General features: G+C 40.1%; 1 protein-coding gene across 3 annotated transcripts in view; it reads right to left on the reverse strand.

Annotated features, from left to right (window-relative positions):
• SAMD12 (sterile alpha motif domain containing 12) overlaps positions 1-19,566 on the reverse strand; it is a 515,818-nt gene that overhangs the window by 58,558 nt on the left and 437,694 nt on the right. For 2 of the 3 annotated variants that reach the window (XM_054497449.2, XM_054497451.2), the window contains exon 5: positions 270-8,496. The exons of the other annotated variant lie outside the window; for it this stretch is intronic. In XM_054497449.2, the coding sequence (XP_054353424.1) occupies positions 8,474-8,496 (23 nt within the window). In that variant the 3' untranslated portion in view covers positions 270-8,473. Of the gene's footprint in view, positions 1-269; positions 8,497-19,566 lie in introns of those variants that run through there. 3 annotated transcript variants of the gene reach the window in all.

Genomic DNA, 19,566 nt, shown 5'->3' on the forward strand with positions numbered 1-19,566 from the left:
GATTTGGTGCTGGGGGAATTCTGTGTGCTGGGAGCCAGAGGGAGGCCATCAGTTCATTTTACATATATTATTTCTCTAGGAAACACAGCATAATTAAGGACAATTTTCCACCGTGAATTGCATCATTAGCTAACACAGGGAAAGTGAAACGCTGTTAACTTTTCTTTTTCTTCTGCAAGCTGATGAGCTGAAGAAAATAGAAAAGTTTAATGTAATTTTTTCCAAGGATATATGTTGAAAATCAGAATCAAAACACCTTTACACGGTAATAGAAATCCCACATTTTAATACATTGCCATGCACATAAGGAGTCAAGTAATGCTGAATACAAAATAGTCAAATATACAAAATGATAAAGCAGATTTTCCAGCCTGATAGAGATCATGCTCACAGATAGAAGGGGGGCAAACATCTGTACAGTTTCATTTTTATCCATTTTATAAGAGTCATGCCCCCCTCAACTCTTTTTGAGGACAACTGGAAACAGAAGGAAAAACAAGAATATACAAAGGAGACCCAAAGGGAATTGGCGAGTTGATAGCTGCTGAAGATATGGAAATCAGTGGTTCGAAACTGTGGTACACAATAATTCTTAGGTTTAGAGAAAAAAAGTTTCTAAACATCTTATGCCCTGGAAGCCAGGAAACTAAAGTGGATATCCAACAGAAAAGGCACTCTTGTTTTACCACATAACTTGATTGCCTCTTCCTAAGTCTAGTCCTGGGAGTTTTTCTAGGATGCATAGAGGAAAAAAAAAGAAAGAAAGAAAGAAAGAAAAACCCAACAGTTGTGGGAAATGAATACAGGTAATACTTATGTAATTAAACACTCTTGGGAGACCAACAGAATTAAGACTGCTGGTTTAACTACTCACTTAAGGAAGTTATAAAAATGTCAACCATCTACCTAGGCTTCTGTGTTCTGACATGTGCTTTTTAGCCATGTTTGTTAGTGTCTGTGAAGGAATGAATCATTTTTTTAATCAGATTCTCCCCCATCCTCCCTTCTCATACTCTACAAAGAGCACTGCTCTTATGTTCAATTCACATTGTGTAATTTTTCTTCCTCTTTCTTTCCTAGAACAAACACCAATTTGCAGTAGTTCATCAAAAAAGTTTGATGTGGCTGTCTGCTTCCTGTGCCTCTCAGTCTGGCACCTCCACACTCTGATGGGTCTTCTCCAACTTGGGATTGGCAGTCTTCACCTTGGTAGATCATGGAGCTCTAAATCTTTGGGAGGTGAAGAAGTGGAAATAAATGGATGCCTGGGCTGTGGACTCTGCAGACTAGCCTCATATATTAGAAAAAGTGTGTGTGTGTGTGTGTGCACGTGTGTGTAAAATGCTGATTGTTACTTCTTCATCATTCTGTTTCCTTCGTAAATCCCAGAATGGAGGCTCAGAAATAACAGCTCCACAGAGAAAGCCTCAAGTAAGGGAAAGGAATCATTGAATAAAGCCTGCAGCCCAGATCAGCACTCTAATTACACATAAGGGATATTGGAGGCACAGGATAGCTTCTTCCCTTAGCTCATTTTAGCCTCCAAACAACCCCATCTGCTAAGGAGGGACAGAGAGCACCCCATACTGAAGGGCAGTGGCCCAGAGAGACTGGGCTATTTCTATTAGTCTAGCATTCTTGAATTCAAAACATTTTCTTCCTTTTTATCAGAGCAGTGTCAATCTCCACAAAGTTCTAAGAATAACTCAAGTATATAAACCACAACAGATCGATATTTTCTTTTCTCAGGTGCTTTTTACTGTTAATATTAAATTTTGTTACAAGTTTGATCTTTTCTAAAATTTTGTGCAAAGCTATTTAATTTAGTGCCTATGATATTAATTACATTAACTGAAACTACAATAGTATGATTTAATGATACAAGAGTTTCAGTGGAATTAGTTTCCAAATATTTGTGCTGGCTTGACTTTTCAGCAGACTGGTTCCTTCTGTCCCAATCATGACTGCAACACACAGTAGAAAGTCAAGAGCCTGGTATTATTCAGCTCTCTGCAATGTGAGCTTCTTTTACGAGTTAAACCATGGTCTTCTCAGACATGGCCTTGTAAGGACAGCATCTTTCTATTGGTGGAAGAAAGGTGGTGGTGGAGAAACCATTCAGAGCCCCAGAGAGCCCTAAAATTGCCTACGAGCATGAGTTTAAGCAAATAGAACCCCTTTTACCCCCAGTGAGGGCCAACACCCACCAAAGAGGCCTCCCTTTCTGGTGATCTGAGGTGGGAATTGAATAAAACTAAAAAAGACAAGTGTTTAAGCATTCAAACATGAATTTCCTCCCCCACTCTACATTCATCTTTAAGGTTTCCATCTGCAACCGAAGGCCTTTTTGATGTGAAAAAGAACTGGGTCAGGTACTTCGAAACCTCTGCAGCAGCTGGTATGTGGGAAAACATAACCTTGGTCCTCTCTCAAATGCACTGTATGGTATCTGGACATAGGCATTGTCAAAAGTAGACATAGAGCCAGTAGGCAGTTCCCAATGTTAACACGCTAAATGCACTTAATTGTGGTTGAAAAAAAAATACTGGAGATTTTATATATACATATATATATATATATATAGGAGAGAGAGAGAGAGAGAGAGAGAGAGAAAAGTAGAACTGATTTAGGGATCATAGAATCAAGGACCACAGGTATGCTCAAACTCAAATCATATTTTTGGAATTATACTTAGATAGGAAGTCTCTATAGAGCTTAGAAAGATAATTTCATGGCATTTGTGCTATTTTAGAGGCCAGGCTAACTCCTCTGAGGAGATGGGAGAAGACCATGATCAGTTTGTGGAATAGGACAGGACCAACCCTGAGGTGCCTGGGGCATTTCAGCCAGCAAATTTTTCTACGAGGTTATCTTCAAGATCAGTTATCCTACCCTAAGTGAAAGCATGATCTAGTAAGAGTCTCCTGTTTTGAATTTTTTTTAGCATTACATATTTGAATATATTTTTACAGAATTTGGGTGGTGGCGGTGATTAAATGCAATCATATTACAGATCTGTTTGCTATCATGCATCCACTCAGTCTAGACTTCCACATTTGGTAGCTGTGGCTGTGCTAATGTGGCAAAAGCCATATGAAACCAACCATTTATTTCTCTTGATCCAAATGACTGAATTTAAAAAGGCTATAAACAATGTGGAAGGCAACCAGCAGAGTCTTCAGTGTTTTAATTGTTTGAGGTATTAGTATCCCCAGTGTTGGATTAATTTAATAGCCTCCTTCCTTGAGGTTCACATTAGTAGGGCTGTTATTAATACTCTGCACATGAGGCAAAAAGGCCTGGGCTTAAGAGCCTTTCTAAGGCTCCTCAAAATATCTGAGGTTTGGAAAACAACAACGCAACAAATAACTAAACAAACAAACAAACAAAAACCTCCCAAATCATTGGCTCCAATTTATGAAAATTGAAAAGAATTTATGAAAATGGAAAAGAATATGAAATTATGAAAAGAATTTTGTATGATCAGAAATTATGTCTAAATATATATGACACTTATTAATATTATGTCAACCAGCCAATGGTAATTCAACACACGTCGTATGGTTACTTTTACATTACATTAAGTATATGCTGTTGGTGCCTTCTTGTGCTTGATATAATTGTAGGAGGAAAGCTCTGAAGGAAGAATGCTTGGAGTGCATCAGGGTTTTTAAATAGCCTTATGTGGCAAATTGAACTTCAGTTTTATGATATCTTTGGCATCCATTTTCTGCTGTTCCATGGAAGTCATGTCTCAGTCATTTTGCTGTTAGGCAGGAAGTATAAAACTAGCCCTATGCCTGATGGCAGTTCTCTTTTACATTTGTTGCTGGTAAATTTCACCTTAAAAAACTTAGATTTTAGAAACAGTGCTTGCTCTCACCCAGAATTTTCCCTGTGGAGCTAAGGTGATGGCCAGAAGGCCATCAGTACTGTTACTGTCCTTTTAGCTACTTTCCCCAAATGAGAAGCATCTATTTTGTTCTTTATATTAAGGTGTGGTAGAACTTTCCTGTGCACTTGGCCAACTTTTCCTCAAGTTTCCCACTTTCAAAAGAATGCTCTCTCTCTTCCCAAAAGCCACCATAGCAAAATAATGGAAACAGGGCTCTCTTTTACCTTGAAGCTATGCAGTGGTGCCAGGAATCATGTGCGTTGATAAACCAGAATTCATAGGATAATTTTCTGGATTCAGGATTAGATTCAGATCTAAAAAGACTAAGGAGCAGGATCTGCCTTTGAAATAGAGTCCTTAGTGGTGCCCAGAGTAGAAACATCTCCTGGCCTGTCCTCCTTCATGATCTCAGGACTGCACTGGGATTAATTAATCTTCCAGATGACTGGTCAGCGTTATTAATCCCTACCTCACTGCTTTTTGGGCAAGACGTTTTCACCAAGAACAAGCTTAAGAAGAAATATTAGGACTGGGAAAAAAGGTAACGAATACACTTTTTGTTGAGTTCTTTATAGAATTCTTTAAAACTACCCACAGCATGATGTTAAAAGAAAGAGAGATGAAAAAAAAAATCCCCGCAAAAAACAAAAAAGTGCAGTGGAGGGGGCTGTGGGAGGGGTGAATAAAAACAGCCTTAAAGCAATAAAGGAATTTGTGTCATTTTCAAAGATTAGATTTTTAAAAAGAGTCTAAGACGATTGACAAGTCTAGTTGTCAAGTAACAAAATGATTCTAAAGAATGTAGAGGAAAACATCACAAAGAACAAAACTGCTAATGTACTAGAAAGAGGAGGTTTTGGTGAAAGTAAAGTGCTAAGGGGGGTATTAAAAACTTCACTTCCTTGAGACTTTTGTTGTTCCTATCCAAAATCAATTATGTGACATTTGCAGACAAAGAAAGCATTTGCAAGTAACAAGGGGGATCCATTAGAGGTTTTTATCCTTAGTTGATATTCTCACGTACAGCTGATACGCCTTTTCTCCTTGAATGTTAAAAATGGCAGAATTTCCTCAGGACTAAGGACCGTTAGCCTCTTTCTGAGCAACTGCGAAGTGACTCTGGAGAGATTCCTGGCTTGTCTGCCAGGATTCCGGAGGTAGAAGTGAAATCTGCGGGTGCACACCTCACAGAGCCTGAGCAGGGATTTGAAGGTACGCTACTACCCGCAAAGAAAGTTGATAGGATCTCTCTTCCCCTAGGTACGTCTCAAACTATTGAAGTGATTTGCTTTTCACACTAGCAGGACTGGCAATGCTCTGCATATTCAGTTCTGGAGTGGAAATAAGCGAATCCCGTTGGCACCATGGAAAGTCTCATAATTATTCATTTCTGTTCATTCCCAAGAGTGCCTTTCCTGCACAAGTCTGGGTGTCAGCCTTTTAATAAAGGTGTAGCACAGGTGTAGGTAAAAGGAAAAGTCAAGCATCAACAGTTTACACTCCTTAGACATAAAAATATGTATCCTTTACTTCCCCACCTCTTGCTTCCTACCAAACAAAACTCACCACAGCCATTTCTGGATTTCTAGGAGGTAACATTCCATACATGCATCTTGGGAAGAAAATACAGCACAGTTGAAGGTAACCATGGGAGATCACAGAGGACCACCACGTAATAAAGAAGCCAAAGCCTGCGAATGAAGTCATTCCTCTTTTTTGCTGGTTTAGCTCTTGACTGCTTGGATTTTATGCCACCATGTTTCCAAAACTATCCCCCACAATTATTTCAAACAGAAGTTGACAGTTTGGAAAAGAGTAGTAGTTCATATGCAAATATGGAATATGTGCCAGGCATTAAGGCATTTTAGAGATACAGTCTTCAATGGGGCTCTTTAATGGTCTTCATTTTGCCTTCTCCTAGGTCCCTCTTCACCCATCATCTTTCAGTAATTTCACAGCATTCCTTTGACTTAAAAAAAACAAACAAACAAACTAGGAAACTCTACTTATTGAATTGTTCAGAATATTTTGCAAAGGCCAAAGTGAGTAACAATGAACCACCATCATTTAGTGAACATTTGCACTACAAAGCATGTCCAGTTTTCCAAGAGAGTCAGCAGTAATCTCACAATGTCCTTGGCTAAATCTTAATTCGCAATTACAATATCTCAGCACGTGGCAGTTCTTAGGCTTCATCAGACTCAACTGTGTGTCCCCTGGATTAGCTATAGAATTAGAGTGTTAGATAATCCAGCGTAGTGGTGAATGGTTGTGCCTATATAAAGAAAGGGAACATAGGTGGGCAGGGAGGATATCAAGGAAAAGCAACTGAATGCTGCTTTGGGGAGCTCCAACCAGCTCAGTCTGGGCCCTGGAAGAGTTGGCTGTATCTGAAAGGTGCAAATATGTGGCCTGATGTGGTTTACCATGTCTCACTCTGCTGCCTGCTCCCTGAGGATCCGTCTGCTGCCATGTTCGTCTTCCTAGGTTACTCTGGCAGAATGGAGAATGCTGTCTGAATTAAGTTTTCATTGTGGAAATGGTGGGGTGGTGATAATGTTTGGGAGGAGGAGATACAGTTTCATAAGGGCAGGTGGGGAGTCTGCTTTGTGGACTGTTGTTGCCCAAGCGCAATGCTTGGCACATAGTAGATGCTCAACAAATGCTTGCTGAATAAAGGAAGGAATGAAAGGAAGAAGACCTGCTATTAGAACTGAACCACATGAGATGGGCAGTGGAGACTGGAATATTGTGTCCAAGGGTGTTGGCAGCTGGAGTTTGGCCTCCTAATTATAGATATGAAGAGAATTACGGCTGGAGAGGGCCTGGCAGTCCTGGTGCTGACCTGCCGAAGGGCCAGATCTTGGTGGTGACTGCAACTTCTCTGAGTTCCTTGTTGGAAGCCCCCTTCTCTGGCTCTGCAGCCTGCCAGGCTTGTGGTGAGTCATCCTGCTGCTGACTCATTTGGACCTTCCTCCCTTTCCCTGTCAGGTTTCCAAATCTCAGGCAGGGGTGGTTTCCAATGGGCTGTGTATTTCCTGAGACCCTGAGCGGAGGCAGACAATGCTTATGTATCTGGAGACACCCTAAAACACCAAGCTTGCTTGTATTGGAAGTCTTCCAGAACTGGTTACCCATATTTTAAAGCAAAGCCTCTGATGCCCGTCAGTCCCAGGCTGGGACAGTGGGCACACAGAACATACTTTGCTGAGCTTTCCATTCAACAAACTTGATAGTTTCAGGAAAAAACATGCTACAGTGTTATGTAGCAAGTCAATATGAACATGTCTCTAATGCTCAAAGACAAGCAATAATTAAGTTGACTGGTTTCCCAGGACTGTGCTTTGTCGTAAGACATAGTTAAAAAAAAAAAAAAAATTAGTCACAGGTATAATCCCAGAAAGGATTAACAAGGGACTAGTAGATTCTACACTAAGTAAGGAACCTAGTATAGGACTTGACCCTTTTCCTTCTCTAGGCACATAGTGGGGTCACTTGATGTTTCTCTCAAGAGAGAATGGCGATTTCAACTTGACTTGGAATTTTTTTCTGAAGTGTTACAGTCAGACCACACAAAAGAATTGCATTCTGTTGCCCTTACCATCCATCCACCATGGTCTTTGATTAAAAGAATACCATCCCCTTTTTTTCCCTTGGAGGAACTCTTCTACAGAATAAAGGAGTATCTACATTAGCCAGATAGAAGCCTCCTGTATTTGAGTACCTGTATGTTCATGTGGTCAATTGTGCCTGTGAACAAAGAAGCAAGCTAAGATATCACCATCACTAGACCCCCTCTGCTTCCCTTTGGTGCTAGAAGTAAACCAGTTGTTCAATAAAGTATCTGGAGGTGAAGTCTAACAGTATTGTGGCCATATTTACATCAACCTACCACAAACAACTCGGGATATGCTAGTAGTGGAGTTTGTCTTGGACAGTCTGAGCCAGAAAAAAAAAAACCCACCAAGATTTATAAAAGTAAAAAGAAAATACTTGATTTCTCACATGTGCTGAACGTGCTGATTCATCTTGGTGTAGTGTTCTCATATAAAGTGCTTAAGAGTTGGACAGTATACCTTTAGACATCATAACTAACATAATCGAGACATGTTTACATTCCTACCAGGGCATAATATTGTGAACACTTCCACTGAGATTGCAGAACTGCTGTAATTTTTTTTTTCTAAAACATCATGCCATCTGCACACATAATAAAATAATCCAGTAGTTGCCATGCTAAAACAGGACTTCTAGTGAAGGGCACAGACAGTTCCCCAAAGGGAACTTGAGTTATGCACAGTGATGAAAACTGGAAGCAATTTTCCAGCTAATGGTCTGCCAATGACCACTTGGAATGAGTTGGCATTATATTATGCACCTCATTTTAAATCCACAGCAAAGTAAGATTTTTCCAAAGCCCATAATCTTGACTGAATGGGTGTTTTTCTTCAGTTAATCCAGTTAATCTGTCCATGATCCAAGGATATCTTCCGGCAGTGCTATGGGTTAGTCTTTCTGTGAGGAACAGGCCATGTTCATATCAACTGGCAGGACAGCAGCTTGGAAGGCTAACCGTGTTTATGGAGAACCCTCGGATGATGCTGCAAGAAGAAAAAGGGGGAAATATGGTAAGTTCTTTCCTTTATGTTTCCAGGCACCGATATGTAGCAATCATCTTATTCAAACAAACCCTAACACCCTTAGGCCAAAGAGAAAGCTCTAGTCAGAATAATGGTTACTCAATGCCAGGATGGATTTACAGTGGCTTATATTCATGAAATTTTTTTTTCTACCATTTGGTAAGGCATGGAAGACACCCAACTGAGAAATAGGTGAAACTGCCCAGAAGGGAGGGCAAAACCAGATCTCTGGAATTGGCATCCAGCCCTATGACGGGGCTGCAGTTTGGGAAACTATTTCATGTATTATGAAGGTTCATGCATTTGCTTGGTCTGGCGCAAGGTAAGATTGGGGATGGTGTGAAGCATTTTATTGTGGGAGAGAGATGGGGGTTTCATTTATCAGAAAGATTTCTTGGGATGAAATCTAGAAAAAAAATATTGGAAGCAATATTGGAAGAGCTGGAGCTCTTGAGTTTGCGAAGTCAGATTAGCTAGGAAGGTTAGAGACTAGATAGAGAAAGTCATTAAAATTGGACCAGAGATTAAACTAATTGAATTGCAACCCTGCTTTTGGGCTTGGGAGTGCTAGTATAAAAATATTAATGTATTTTCCTGAGTTTTCTAATTTAAATTGTCTAAAGTTCCTGTTATTTTATTTGGGTACTCCCTACAGTTCCTTATACATGGGTCTTCAAGAATTATTATATGAGTACAATGGAATGTTTTGCTCAGAAAAATATCAGTATTAGTTTCTAATACACAAAACTATCAGACAATGGGAGAGAAGCACAGCAGGCATTCTTGATGCAAAAGAAAAAAAAATCTACCTCAGTTTTCAAACCTGGCTCTCAAATCTAACTAACTGGCTTTTCAAAACATGACAGAATGCACAATTTGTAAGCAAGTGTTTGATTAACACTTGCTATTTTTGAGAAAATGAAAAAATAAAAGGTACTACGTAAGTGTATTAAATATCAAATAATAATACTTCTGATAGGTTGTATTATTGAAAGCAGAATACTAATTATTGTTGATGGCATTGTCAACTGGAAAAATAATGTCAATTTATTCAAAAATTATAAAAAATGCATATTTCTAAATGTAGTAATTCCATTCCTAGGAGTATATCCTAAGGAAATAATCTAAAAAAAATGAAAGAAGCTATATGCACAAATAGGTAAACTAGAGGTTATTTATCATAGCGGAAAAATTGGAAGCAACCACTCTCTTATTTTTGAAGATTTAGGTTAAGTAAATTATGGTACATTAACAAGATGGATAATTACATGGCCATTAAAATAATACTAATTATGATGATTATGATTATGTAGCAACATGGAAACAGTTATGATATACTACAATATAAAGCTTACATGTATGCATAGAAAAGAACTGTATGTAAAAATGAAGGCCCTAGAATTTTTATTACTGTCATCATAATATTTTGCAAAACAACAACAAAAATTAGGCTCACAGGGTTGCAGGATTGCCCCATGACTAACCAAAGCATCATGATTGTTTTCACTCACTAATACTACCTTGAAAATAAATACTTCGTAATTTCATTAAGAGAAACACTTCAGTATTTTGAAAGGGGGATAAACACCAATGTGGGTAAAATCCTGTCCAGGTCGACCTGCAAGGAGGGCAGTACAGCCTGAAAGAACAACATTGATTTCTAGGAACTTGACACAGTGTGCCAACCTTGAGACTTGGCTAAAATTAGATCCAGAAAATGTGTGACCTTGGAAAATAATGAATAACCTATAAAATACAATTTAAGAAAAGAATAATGATAATAAAGAGTAAGCCCTAATTAATTATTATACTTTGGAACCTGAGTCATGAGTTGATAACTAGGTTTATCATAGTTACTGCTTCTTTAAATAACCATGTTTCCTACAATGGTCTCAAGTAGCTGAGAGAAAGCAGATATGTCTAATCTTAGGATATTAAAAAAGCACTTATAACCATGGATGTAAGCAGAGTGCAGTATACTTTAGAGTGCTTTCCCTTATGGTTGCCCAATCCTCTTCTCAGGATATGTAGACTAATTCCCATTTTATAGATTAGGAAATTGAAGCCCAGAAGTATTATTAACCCAAGGTCACACAGCTAGTAAGGATCAAAGCTATATCCAAATGATATGGTTTGGCTGTGTCCCCACCCAAATCTTATCTTGAACTGCAGCTCCCATAATTCCCACGTGTTGTGGGGAGAACCCGGTAGGAGATAATTGAATCATGGGGGCGGTTCCCCCATATTGTTCTCGTGGTAGTGAATAAGTCTCATGAGATATGATGATTTTATAAGGGGTTTCCCCTTTTCCTTGGCTCTCATTCTTTCTTGCCTGCCCCCATGTAAGATGTGACTTTCACTTTCTGCTGTGATTGTGAGGCCTCCCCAGCCACGTGGAACTGTGAGTCCATTAAACCTCTTTTTCTTTATAATTTACCCAGTCTCGTGTGTCTTTATCAGCAGCACGACAACAAACCAATACACCAGATTTAGGTGTGTCCCCCTCTAGTGACATACAGGAGTGATAGGGAGGAACATAGAAATATTCTGAGCCTTTCCCATCCCATCTTCTGAGTAGGCTTCCGTGTTTATCCACAAGCCCAATCAGCACGATGAAGGGCCCTATTAGAGCACCAAAAAAAAAAAAAAAAAAAAAAAATTTCAGAGGCTAAAATGAATTTATATTAGAGCAACAAGATACTCCTGCAAGACATGAATATAAATAGAACTAGAAGCCACAGAGAGACAAGTTGAAGGTTTAGAGGGTGACATAGGTTTGGGACAGTGGTGGCCATAATGAGTGGGGCATTGAGAAAAGGGATGGCCAAAGAAAAGAGTGTGCTATGGCAGAGGAGTGTCATCTTTGAAATCTTTCCATGGTAGTCAGTGATCCTTCATTGCTCTTTGCTGTTTTTGCAGTTAGTATTGTGTTCCTTTTGAATGGGTCACCATGCTGAGATGGGCTTTATGTGAGGACAAGAGGTCCCCATTTACTCAGGCTGTATGTGTAAGACACATAGTGAAAGTAGGCCTTGAACCTTAGTCTTTCTTCTTCCTATTATTATTTTTTGGAAACAGGGTCTAGCTCTCGTCGACCAGGCTGGGGTGCAGTGGCACCATCACGGCTCATTGTAGCCTTGACCTCCCAGGCTCAAGTGATCCCCTCACTTCTCAGCCTTGCTGGGACCACAGGCGTGGTGTGCACCACTACACTCGGCTACACACACCTGGACCCTTGAACCTTAATCTTTCTATCACATCTGTATAGTGATGGGTTCTGCCATCATCATTTTGCTAGAGACTTATCTGCAACAGGAATCTTGTCTTCGGATATATAAATCTACATGAGGTCAAAATGCAAAATGGCAGTTTGCATTAGACAGCCCTGGCTCTGAAAAGGGGGAAACGTGTGGTCTTTGATATAGAATGCTCTTTGGGCTCCATCCCCTGTGCTTCAGCTATCCCAGCCTCCTTCTGGCTCTGCATGTGTGTGGGGTTGTTCCTGGTCTTGCTGATCCTTTCTTTTTGCCCAGGGTGTCTTCTTTACATACCCTCTAGCATTAGTGAACACCAACCTCTCCCTCTTTCACAACCACCTAGAGCATCACATCCTTTATGAAGTATTCTTTCCTTCTAGACACAGCTAACAACTGTCTCCTGTGTGTGAGTGTGGCATCTCAAATTTTTACCAACAAACCCACAATGAACACTTCAGTTTAATGTATCCATCGTTCCTCCTAATTTTTTTGTGGGTGATGCCATGTCTTATTGTTGTGTATTCTCCTAATGCAATGTGCAGTGTCAGGTACACAGAAAGTGCTTATTAAATAGTTGTAAAGTTAATAAAGAAAGGAATGATGTTGGAGGAGAATCTTTGTTTCTCTGTTTAATTCAGTAACTAATGTTGCATGAGATTCAATCCTGGTCTGCATGTGGAGAGTGGGATTGCTCTGGTTTCTTTCTCTGCTTTATCAACTACTTACTCAAAGAAGATGTGCATCCTGGGGGCTGTCCATGTATGGATTTTGCAGCTAACAAATAGTAAAAGGCTTTTCTTCAAACCTTTTTTGATGGGCCATCATTACTATTCATAGTTTAGACATTCTTGGAATTATTGGAATCAAGAATTTTTGGAATCAATCATCATATTTAGCCCTATGGCTTCAGAGTCTGGGATGAGGAAGGAAGCACTGGAGTCCAGTGGTCAGGAGCATGGGCTCTGGCAGATATGGGTTCACATCCTAGGCTCACTACTTCCTAGCTATGTGATGTTGAACACATGAATTTTTCCCAATCTCATTTTCTTCACCTTTAGAAGAGCAGTCATAATTCCTGCCTCACTAGGCTGCTGTGATGTTAAAAAGGGCTCATAGGAAAAGCATTTTGCATGGTGTTTAGTAAATAGTAAATAACTAAGTGATAGCTGCTATTGTTTTATTATCATTACTATCATGAATTCCTAAAATTCCTTTGAGAAATCAAAGTCAAAGCTCTAATGCTAAATATCAGTGTTTTAATGCTAAATGTCAATTTCTAATGCTATAGCTGGGGGCCAGGAAAAGAAACAAAATACCCAGAAGTCAAGCCTTTGCAACGCCCAGGAGGCAGATAACTGTCTTCCGGCTTGCCAAGGCCACTTTGGGCACACTCTGGCTCCTGCTCTCCCAGATTAGCGCAGCCCTTAACAGACAGTTCCATGAGAAAGGGAGTCTGAAACACTTCAAAGGCAGGAAGTGACTGGCCCAGGAGGCAGTGGCCAGCTTGGCAAAAGGTTCAATAACAGATCTGGGATGGATTATGTCCCGCCCCACCTTTCCTAACTCCAGCAGCACAGGGCTGAAGGATTGTTGTGTGTGGAGAAGAAGAAAAGATATTATATCCAGGCAGCCCCACATCTCATGGGCCCAAGGGGGAAATAAGACTTCATCCTTTAAAAGGGCTGTTTAGTGTCTTCCCTTCAGAAAGAAGGGTCCATATCTTCTATCTGAAAGTGTCTTTCATGTAATGAGTTCAAGGCCTTTGGAGGTGTGTCTGAACTGCAACTTCAATGTGGACAATTTATATCTGGTGTGAAATGCACATTCCAAAAAAGTGAGATCCATGGTTGCCCCTGCAGAATAGCCAATAAGCAGAGCTCACATTTATGGAACAACTACAATATGCCTACAAAGGTTTTATAGGCAGTTACTCATTGAATCTGTACTGCCATTTTTGAGGTTTGGATTCATTATTCCTGTAATTCACACAGAGAAAATGACAGCAGGGTCGTTAGCTGTCACAGCCACAGTGCTAGAATGCATAGAGCTGAGACTAGAACCCAGATCTGTTCTCACCACAGTGCTTTTCTGACACAATAAGAAATGTTTGTTGGGAAAAGAAATTCTCCAACAAGAATGGAGGAGAGAAATCAAGTAACTGTGTTTGCATAAAAGAATTCTCATCAAACATGAATCCTATACATGGAGTGCCACAAATGAGAGGTTTGACCTAGAGAAAGCCAGCACATTTTTATTTTAACAGTCTAAGATCTTTCCTATGTTTAGAGCAGTGGTTCTCAACTGGGGATAATTTTGCCCCCTACAGCACAACTGGCAATGTCTGGAGACACTGGTGGTAACAACTTGTGTGTGTGTATGTGTGTGTGTGTGTGTGTGTGTGTGTGTCGGGGGAGAGGCAGGTACTACTGGCATCTAATGGGTAGAAACCCATTAAACTGCTGAACATTTTAGAATGTATAGGACAGCCCTCACAACAGAATATTATCTGGCTCAAAATGTCAGTGGTACTGAGGTTGGTTTGGAAGATACAGGTCCTTGTTTCTATTTTGTTTTCTTTTTTTTTTATTCTTTTTTTATTATTATACTTTAAGTTCTAGGGTACATGTGCACAACGTGCAGGTTTGTTATATATGTATACATGTGCTATGTTGGTGTGCTGCACCCATTAACTCTTCATTTACATTAGGTATATCTCCTAATGCTATCCCTCCCCCATCCCCCCACCCCACGACAGGCCCCGGTGTGTGATGCTCCCCTTCCTGTATCCAAGTGTTCTCATTGTTCAATTCCCACCTATGAGTGAGCACATGCGGTGTTTGGTTTTTTTGTCCTTGGCGATAGTTTGCTGAGAATGATGGTTTCCAGCTTCATCCATGTCCCTACAAAGGACATGAACTCATCCTGTTTTTTTTTTGTTTGTTTGTTTCTATTTTCTACTCCTGGTTGTGAGCCAAATATATCACTCCCAAAATAGGCCAAGATAAAAACCAACATAAGTGTGCCTTGTGTATGTACAGGAAATAAGGCTAATTTCAAACCTCACTCCCCTCTTCTTCTCATCATTTGCTCATTTTATGTGATTTTATATTCAATGTAATCAAAACCTCTAATATTAAATCATTTCTAACTTTTAGAACCCTTACAGGCATTACCATTATAAGAATCAAGATTGGATGATTTAGAGAGGTATGCTTAATTAATTAATTAATTAATATGTATGGGAGAGGTAAAAGATAAAAGAAGGACAAAGGAGGATTTATGTGGCCATAAAGCTAAACTTTGCTTCTAGTCTATGGTGGGAGAAATCGTATGTATTCTCAGCAGCACTGGTCCCATGTCTGCCGCTCTCTGCCCCACAAGAGTTTGACGAAGGGAAGCGGGATCGGGAGGGAGAGTTGCCCACTGAGAGCATGATTAAGGAATCAACCGTCTGACTGCATGAAGATGAAGGTCAGAATCTCCAAAGAGGCCGGACATGGTGGCTCATGCCTGTAATCCGAGTACTTTGGGAGGCCAAGCTGGGCAGATCACGAGGTCAGGAGATCAAGACCATCCTGGCTAACATGGTGAAACCCCATCTCCACTAAAAATACAAAAAATTAGCCAGGCGTGGTGGCTGGCGCCTGTAGTCCCAGCTACTCGGGAGGCTGAGGCAGGAGAATGGTGTGAACCTGGTAGGCGGGGCTTGCAGTGAGCCGAGATTGCGTCACTGCACTCCAGCCTAGGCGACAGAGCAAGACTCCGTCTCAAAAAAAAAAAAAAAGAAAAAAAATAATAAAAGAATCTCCAATGAGATTGGTATCAGGATGACAAAGAACTTGTGTTAAATATAATAAAACAGAGATGCATATATATTAACTGGTAACTTCCCATTATCCTTAGTAAACAATAAGTCTGTGATGGTTAATTTTATGTGTAAACTTGATTGGGCCACTGGGTGTCCAGATATTTGGTTAAACATTATTCTGGGTTTGTCTAAAAAGGTATTTGTAGATGAGATGAACATTTGAATTGGTAGACTTTGTAAAGCAGATAGCCCTTCCTAATACAAGTGGACCCCACTCAATCCATCGAAGGCCTGAAGAGAATAGGCTGGGTAAGCGATAATTCACTCTTTCTGCCTGACTGCCATCTCCTGCCTTTGGACTCAGATTCAGACTGGAACCATACTGTTGGCTCTCCTGGATCTCCAGTTTGCAAATCTTGGGACTTCTCCACCTTCACAATTGAATAAGCCAATTCCTTATGATACATCTCTCTATACATATTTATGCATCTTATTAGTTCTGTTTTTATGAAGAACCTTGAGAAGCGGAGTCTACAGATAACACAATGACCATAACAGTTAGCACTATCATTCACCAAGTACTTCCTAGGTGCTTAGCGTCATGCTAAGAACCTGTGTTCACTTTGCAGCAACCAAAGTAGGTAGGTACCATGACCTTTACTCCACAAATGCAGAAAGCCAGACTTGGAGGGGTGAGTGATCCGAGACAGGCTATGGCCTTTAGGCTAAGCTATGATCTTTGATCTGACTATGAAATATCAGGGGCCTGTTAATTCCAGAAATGTTAAGCAAGAAATACAAGGTCTCAAGGCCCCATGGCAACGTTTTTAGACGAATACCTAGATGGGATAGGAAGGCCTTGGCCTTCACCCCCACCCTCTCACCCCTTGGTGTTATTGTTTCTATTAAAATGTAACTGGCTCCTGATACTATCAGAGGAGTAGTTCTGCTGCCTGGCTTTGCAGTCCTCATTGCTTGGATGGTCATCTTTCTCTGGGGAGTTTTGAAGTGTTCTCGTGATGAGTGAAGGTCCCAACCAACACACACATTGAGAAAGTGAGAGAAAAAGAATGCCCTTGTGTGCAAACTCTCTCTCTCCTTTTCCTCAGCACTTGGGGAAAAAAAAGGACATCGTATTTGCTCACTTACTCTTCCTCTAGAAGTAAAGCTTCTAGTCTATTACACTATGAGCCTGAAAAACCTCTCAGAAACTGACTCTGATTCCTGGAGGTTAAATTGAATCTCTAGATTCCGAGGTTTAAGAACCCTGACATTTTGACCAGAGATTCTCAAACTTGACTGCCTCAAACTCATCTGAGGGAGCTTCTTAACATTTTTATTTTGTCTAGCCTGTCTCCATTTCCAATGATTCAGAATGTCCAGGGGAGGACTGGAAAACTCTGTTTAATCATAGCCTTGAGAATTCACATGAAAGCAGCTTGGCAAAAATCCATGAACACACCTACATCTTTCCCCCAGTACTTAAATAGTAGTTATTTGTCCTTCAGACAGAGAAAAGTGGTATATACTGCAGGAAAATTTGGTTTATAGCCTTGTTCTTTTCACATAATAAAATACCACAAATCCTGGATATAATACAGTGCAGTGATCCAAATATTTAGAGTGAGGCAGACAGGAGAAGCTATACAACCCATTCAAAGTCCTGGGAATACAGGCATGGTCCATCATTCTAGGATTGTTTACAGGTTTCTCATACGTCAATCAAACAACATGTATTCTATTAAACACTAAAGTATCCTGCACTGCCTTGGGGGCTTCAGGGGTTGAAGAGTCTGAAATCTGTATAATTACACATTACTATATTATTACATAGAATCTGTATCGTAATGTATTAGAATCACTGATGCGCTATCTGTCTCTAGATGAGTGTTTCTCAAACTTTACTATGCTTAGAAATGCCCCAGAGAGCTTGGTAAAATGCTCTTTTCTGGGCACCAAATGGAAAGAATCTGATTCAGTAGATCTCGGATAGCCCCATGACTTTGAATTCATAATAATGTTGCAGGGACACTGATATTGCTAGTCTGAGGACCACTCTTTAAGCACTACTGCTGTGAACCTTAAGTTCCTTCAGGCAAGAAGTATGTCTCATTCTTCTCTTTCTGTTGTGTGTGGCAGAATATCTGGACTATCAAAGGTGCTCTTGAAATGTTTGTCAAATAAGTGAGTGAATGAATGAATGAATGCATGAAGAAAGCCACATGAATGAAATTAGCAGTTTTCAAGTATGGGCAGAATTTCTTGGGAGGCCAGGGTACTGTTCTCTAATGAGAATTGGTTTCGAAATTTCAGTATTTGCAAGTATCTGAAACTCTATACATTCTGTGTGATCATTTAGGATACCTATTAACTCCGGTCGCTGGGGAATGTTTCCCCAGAAAGATGGCAAAGCCTCACCCAGCTTTATAGCTCTCTTGAGCTGGAAGCCTGGTGACAACAGTGGACTATCATCTTGTACCACATAAATACGGGATGATGCATTTCTGGGAGAAGCATCATCAGGCCAGATGCTCTCAGCAGGGATGCATTTGTACAGCCAATTAGTCAGTGGTAACCTCAGTGATTCCATTTTTTTTTTTTTTTTTTTTTTTTTGCACTGGACAGAGGCAAGTATCTCAAGCCATTAGATTCTGACAGCCAGCTAAAAGCCCATAGAACCTTCCAGAGGACAACTCTGTCCACTGGCACAAAACAGCATAAAAATGTATCTTGAAGTATAATCTAAGATACCATTGAAATTTCCCTCTGTCTCCACAATGTTAGACTGGGTGGCAGATTATACTCTGAGGAATTGTTTTCTAATTTCTCTCATTGCTTCTATACCCCATCTCTCTTAGTCACAGAGCACAGAGCCCTGTGTGTTTGTCAACTGTATGCAAAAGTGAAGTTCCTTTCTTCTTCTTCTTCTTTTTTTAAATTATCTTTTCTCCTCTTTGTCTTTTGCTTTAATCTTATTTTAATTTCAAGGGCTTCTCTGTTGACTGATCCAACAGATTCTGCATTGGAACAATGTTCTCTAAGATTCGCTACTTTAGATAAAATATTTTAAAAAATCTCCAGATCCTGCATCTTTTCCAAGAGAAAAAGAAAAGCACACTTTTAAAGGAGAATACAAGGTCTATGTAAACACTCCTTTTTTTCTGTCACCTCTCAAGGACATAGAAATATCACTTTTGGAAACAAAGCTATGCAAGATAAAAATGTATTAATGACACTTTGGGAGGCTGAGGCGGGTGGATCACCTGAGGTCGGGAGTTCGAGACCAGTCTGACCAACATGGAGAAACCGTCTCTACTAAAAACACAAAATTAGCTGGGTGTGGTAGCGCATGCCTGTAATCCCAGCTACTCGGGAGGCTGAGGCAGGAGACTCACTTGAACCCAGGAGGCAGAGGTTGCGGTGAGCCGAGATTGTGCCATTGCACTCCAGCCTGGGCAACAAGAGCGAAACTCTGTCTCAAAAATAAAATAAAATAAAATAAAGATAAAAAGGTATTAATGAATAATACTTACAACAGTGATGACATTTTGTCATACGGAATCTTAGAGTAGAAGGTATCTTTAAACAGTGCTTCTCAAATGTTAAGGTGTGTGTATGCATCACCTGGGTATCTTGTTAAAATGCAGATCACATAGTTCTACAAGTTGTCAGGTGATACCAGTGCTGCTGGTGTGTGGACCATACTTTGAGTAGGAAGGAGGAGGAGTAAGTTTTACTGACACTGGCTACTCCTGAAAGAAGGCCTCACATATTCTCTCAAAGCCTATGTGAACTGAACTATGTGCAATGATGGAAATGTTCTAGATCTGGTCTAACATGGCAGCCATTAGCCACATGTGGCTACTGAGCACTTGAAATGTAGCTGGTGCATGGAGGAAATTACTTTTAAATTTTATTTAATTCCAATTCATTTATCTTTATGTGGTTATGTGTGCCTGGTGGCTA

The sequence above is a fragment of the Pongo pygmaeus genome, chromosome 7 (assembly GCF_028885625.2).
Source record: "Pongo pygmaeus isolate AG05252 chromosome 7, NHGRI_mPonPyg2-v2.0_pri, whole genome shotgun sequence".
Lineage (NCBI taxonomy): Eukaryota > Metazoa > Chordata > Mammalia > Primates > Hominidae > Pongo > Pongo pygmaeus.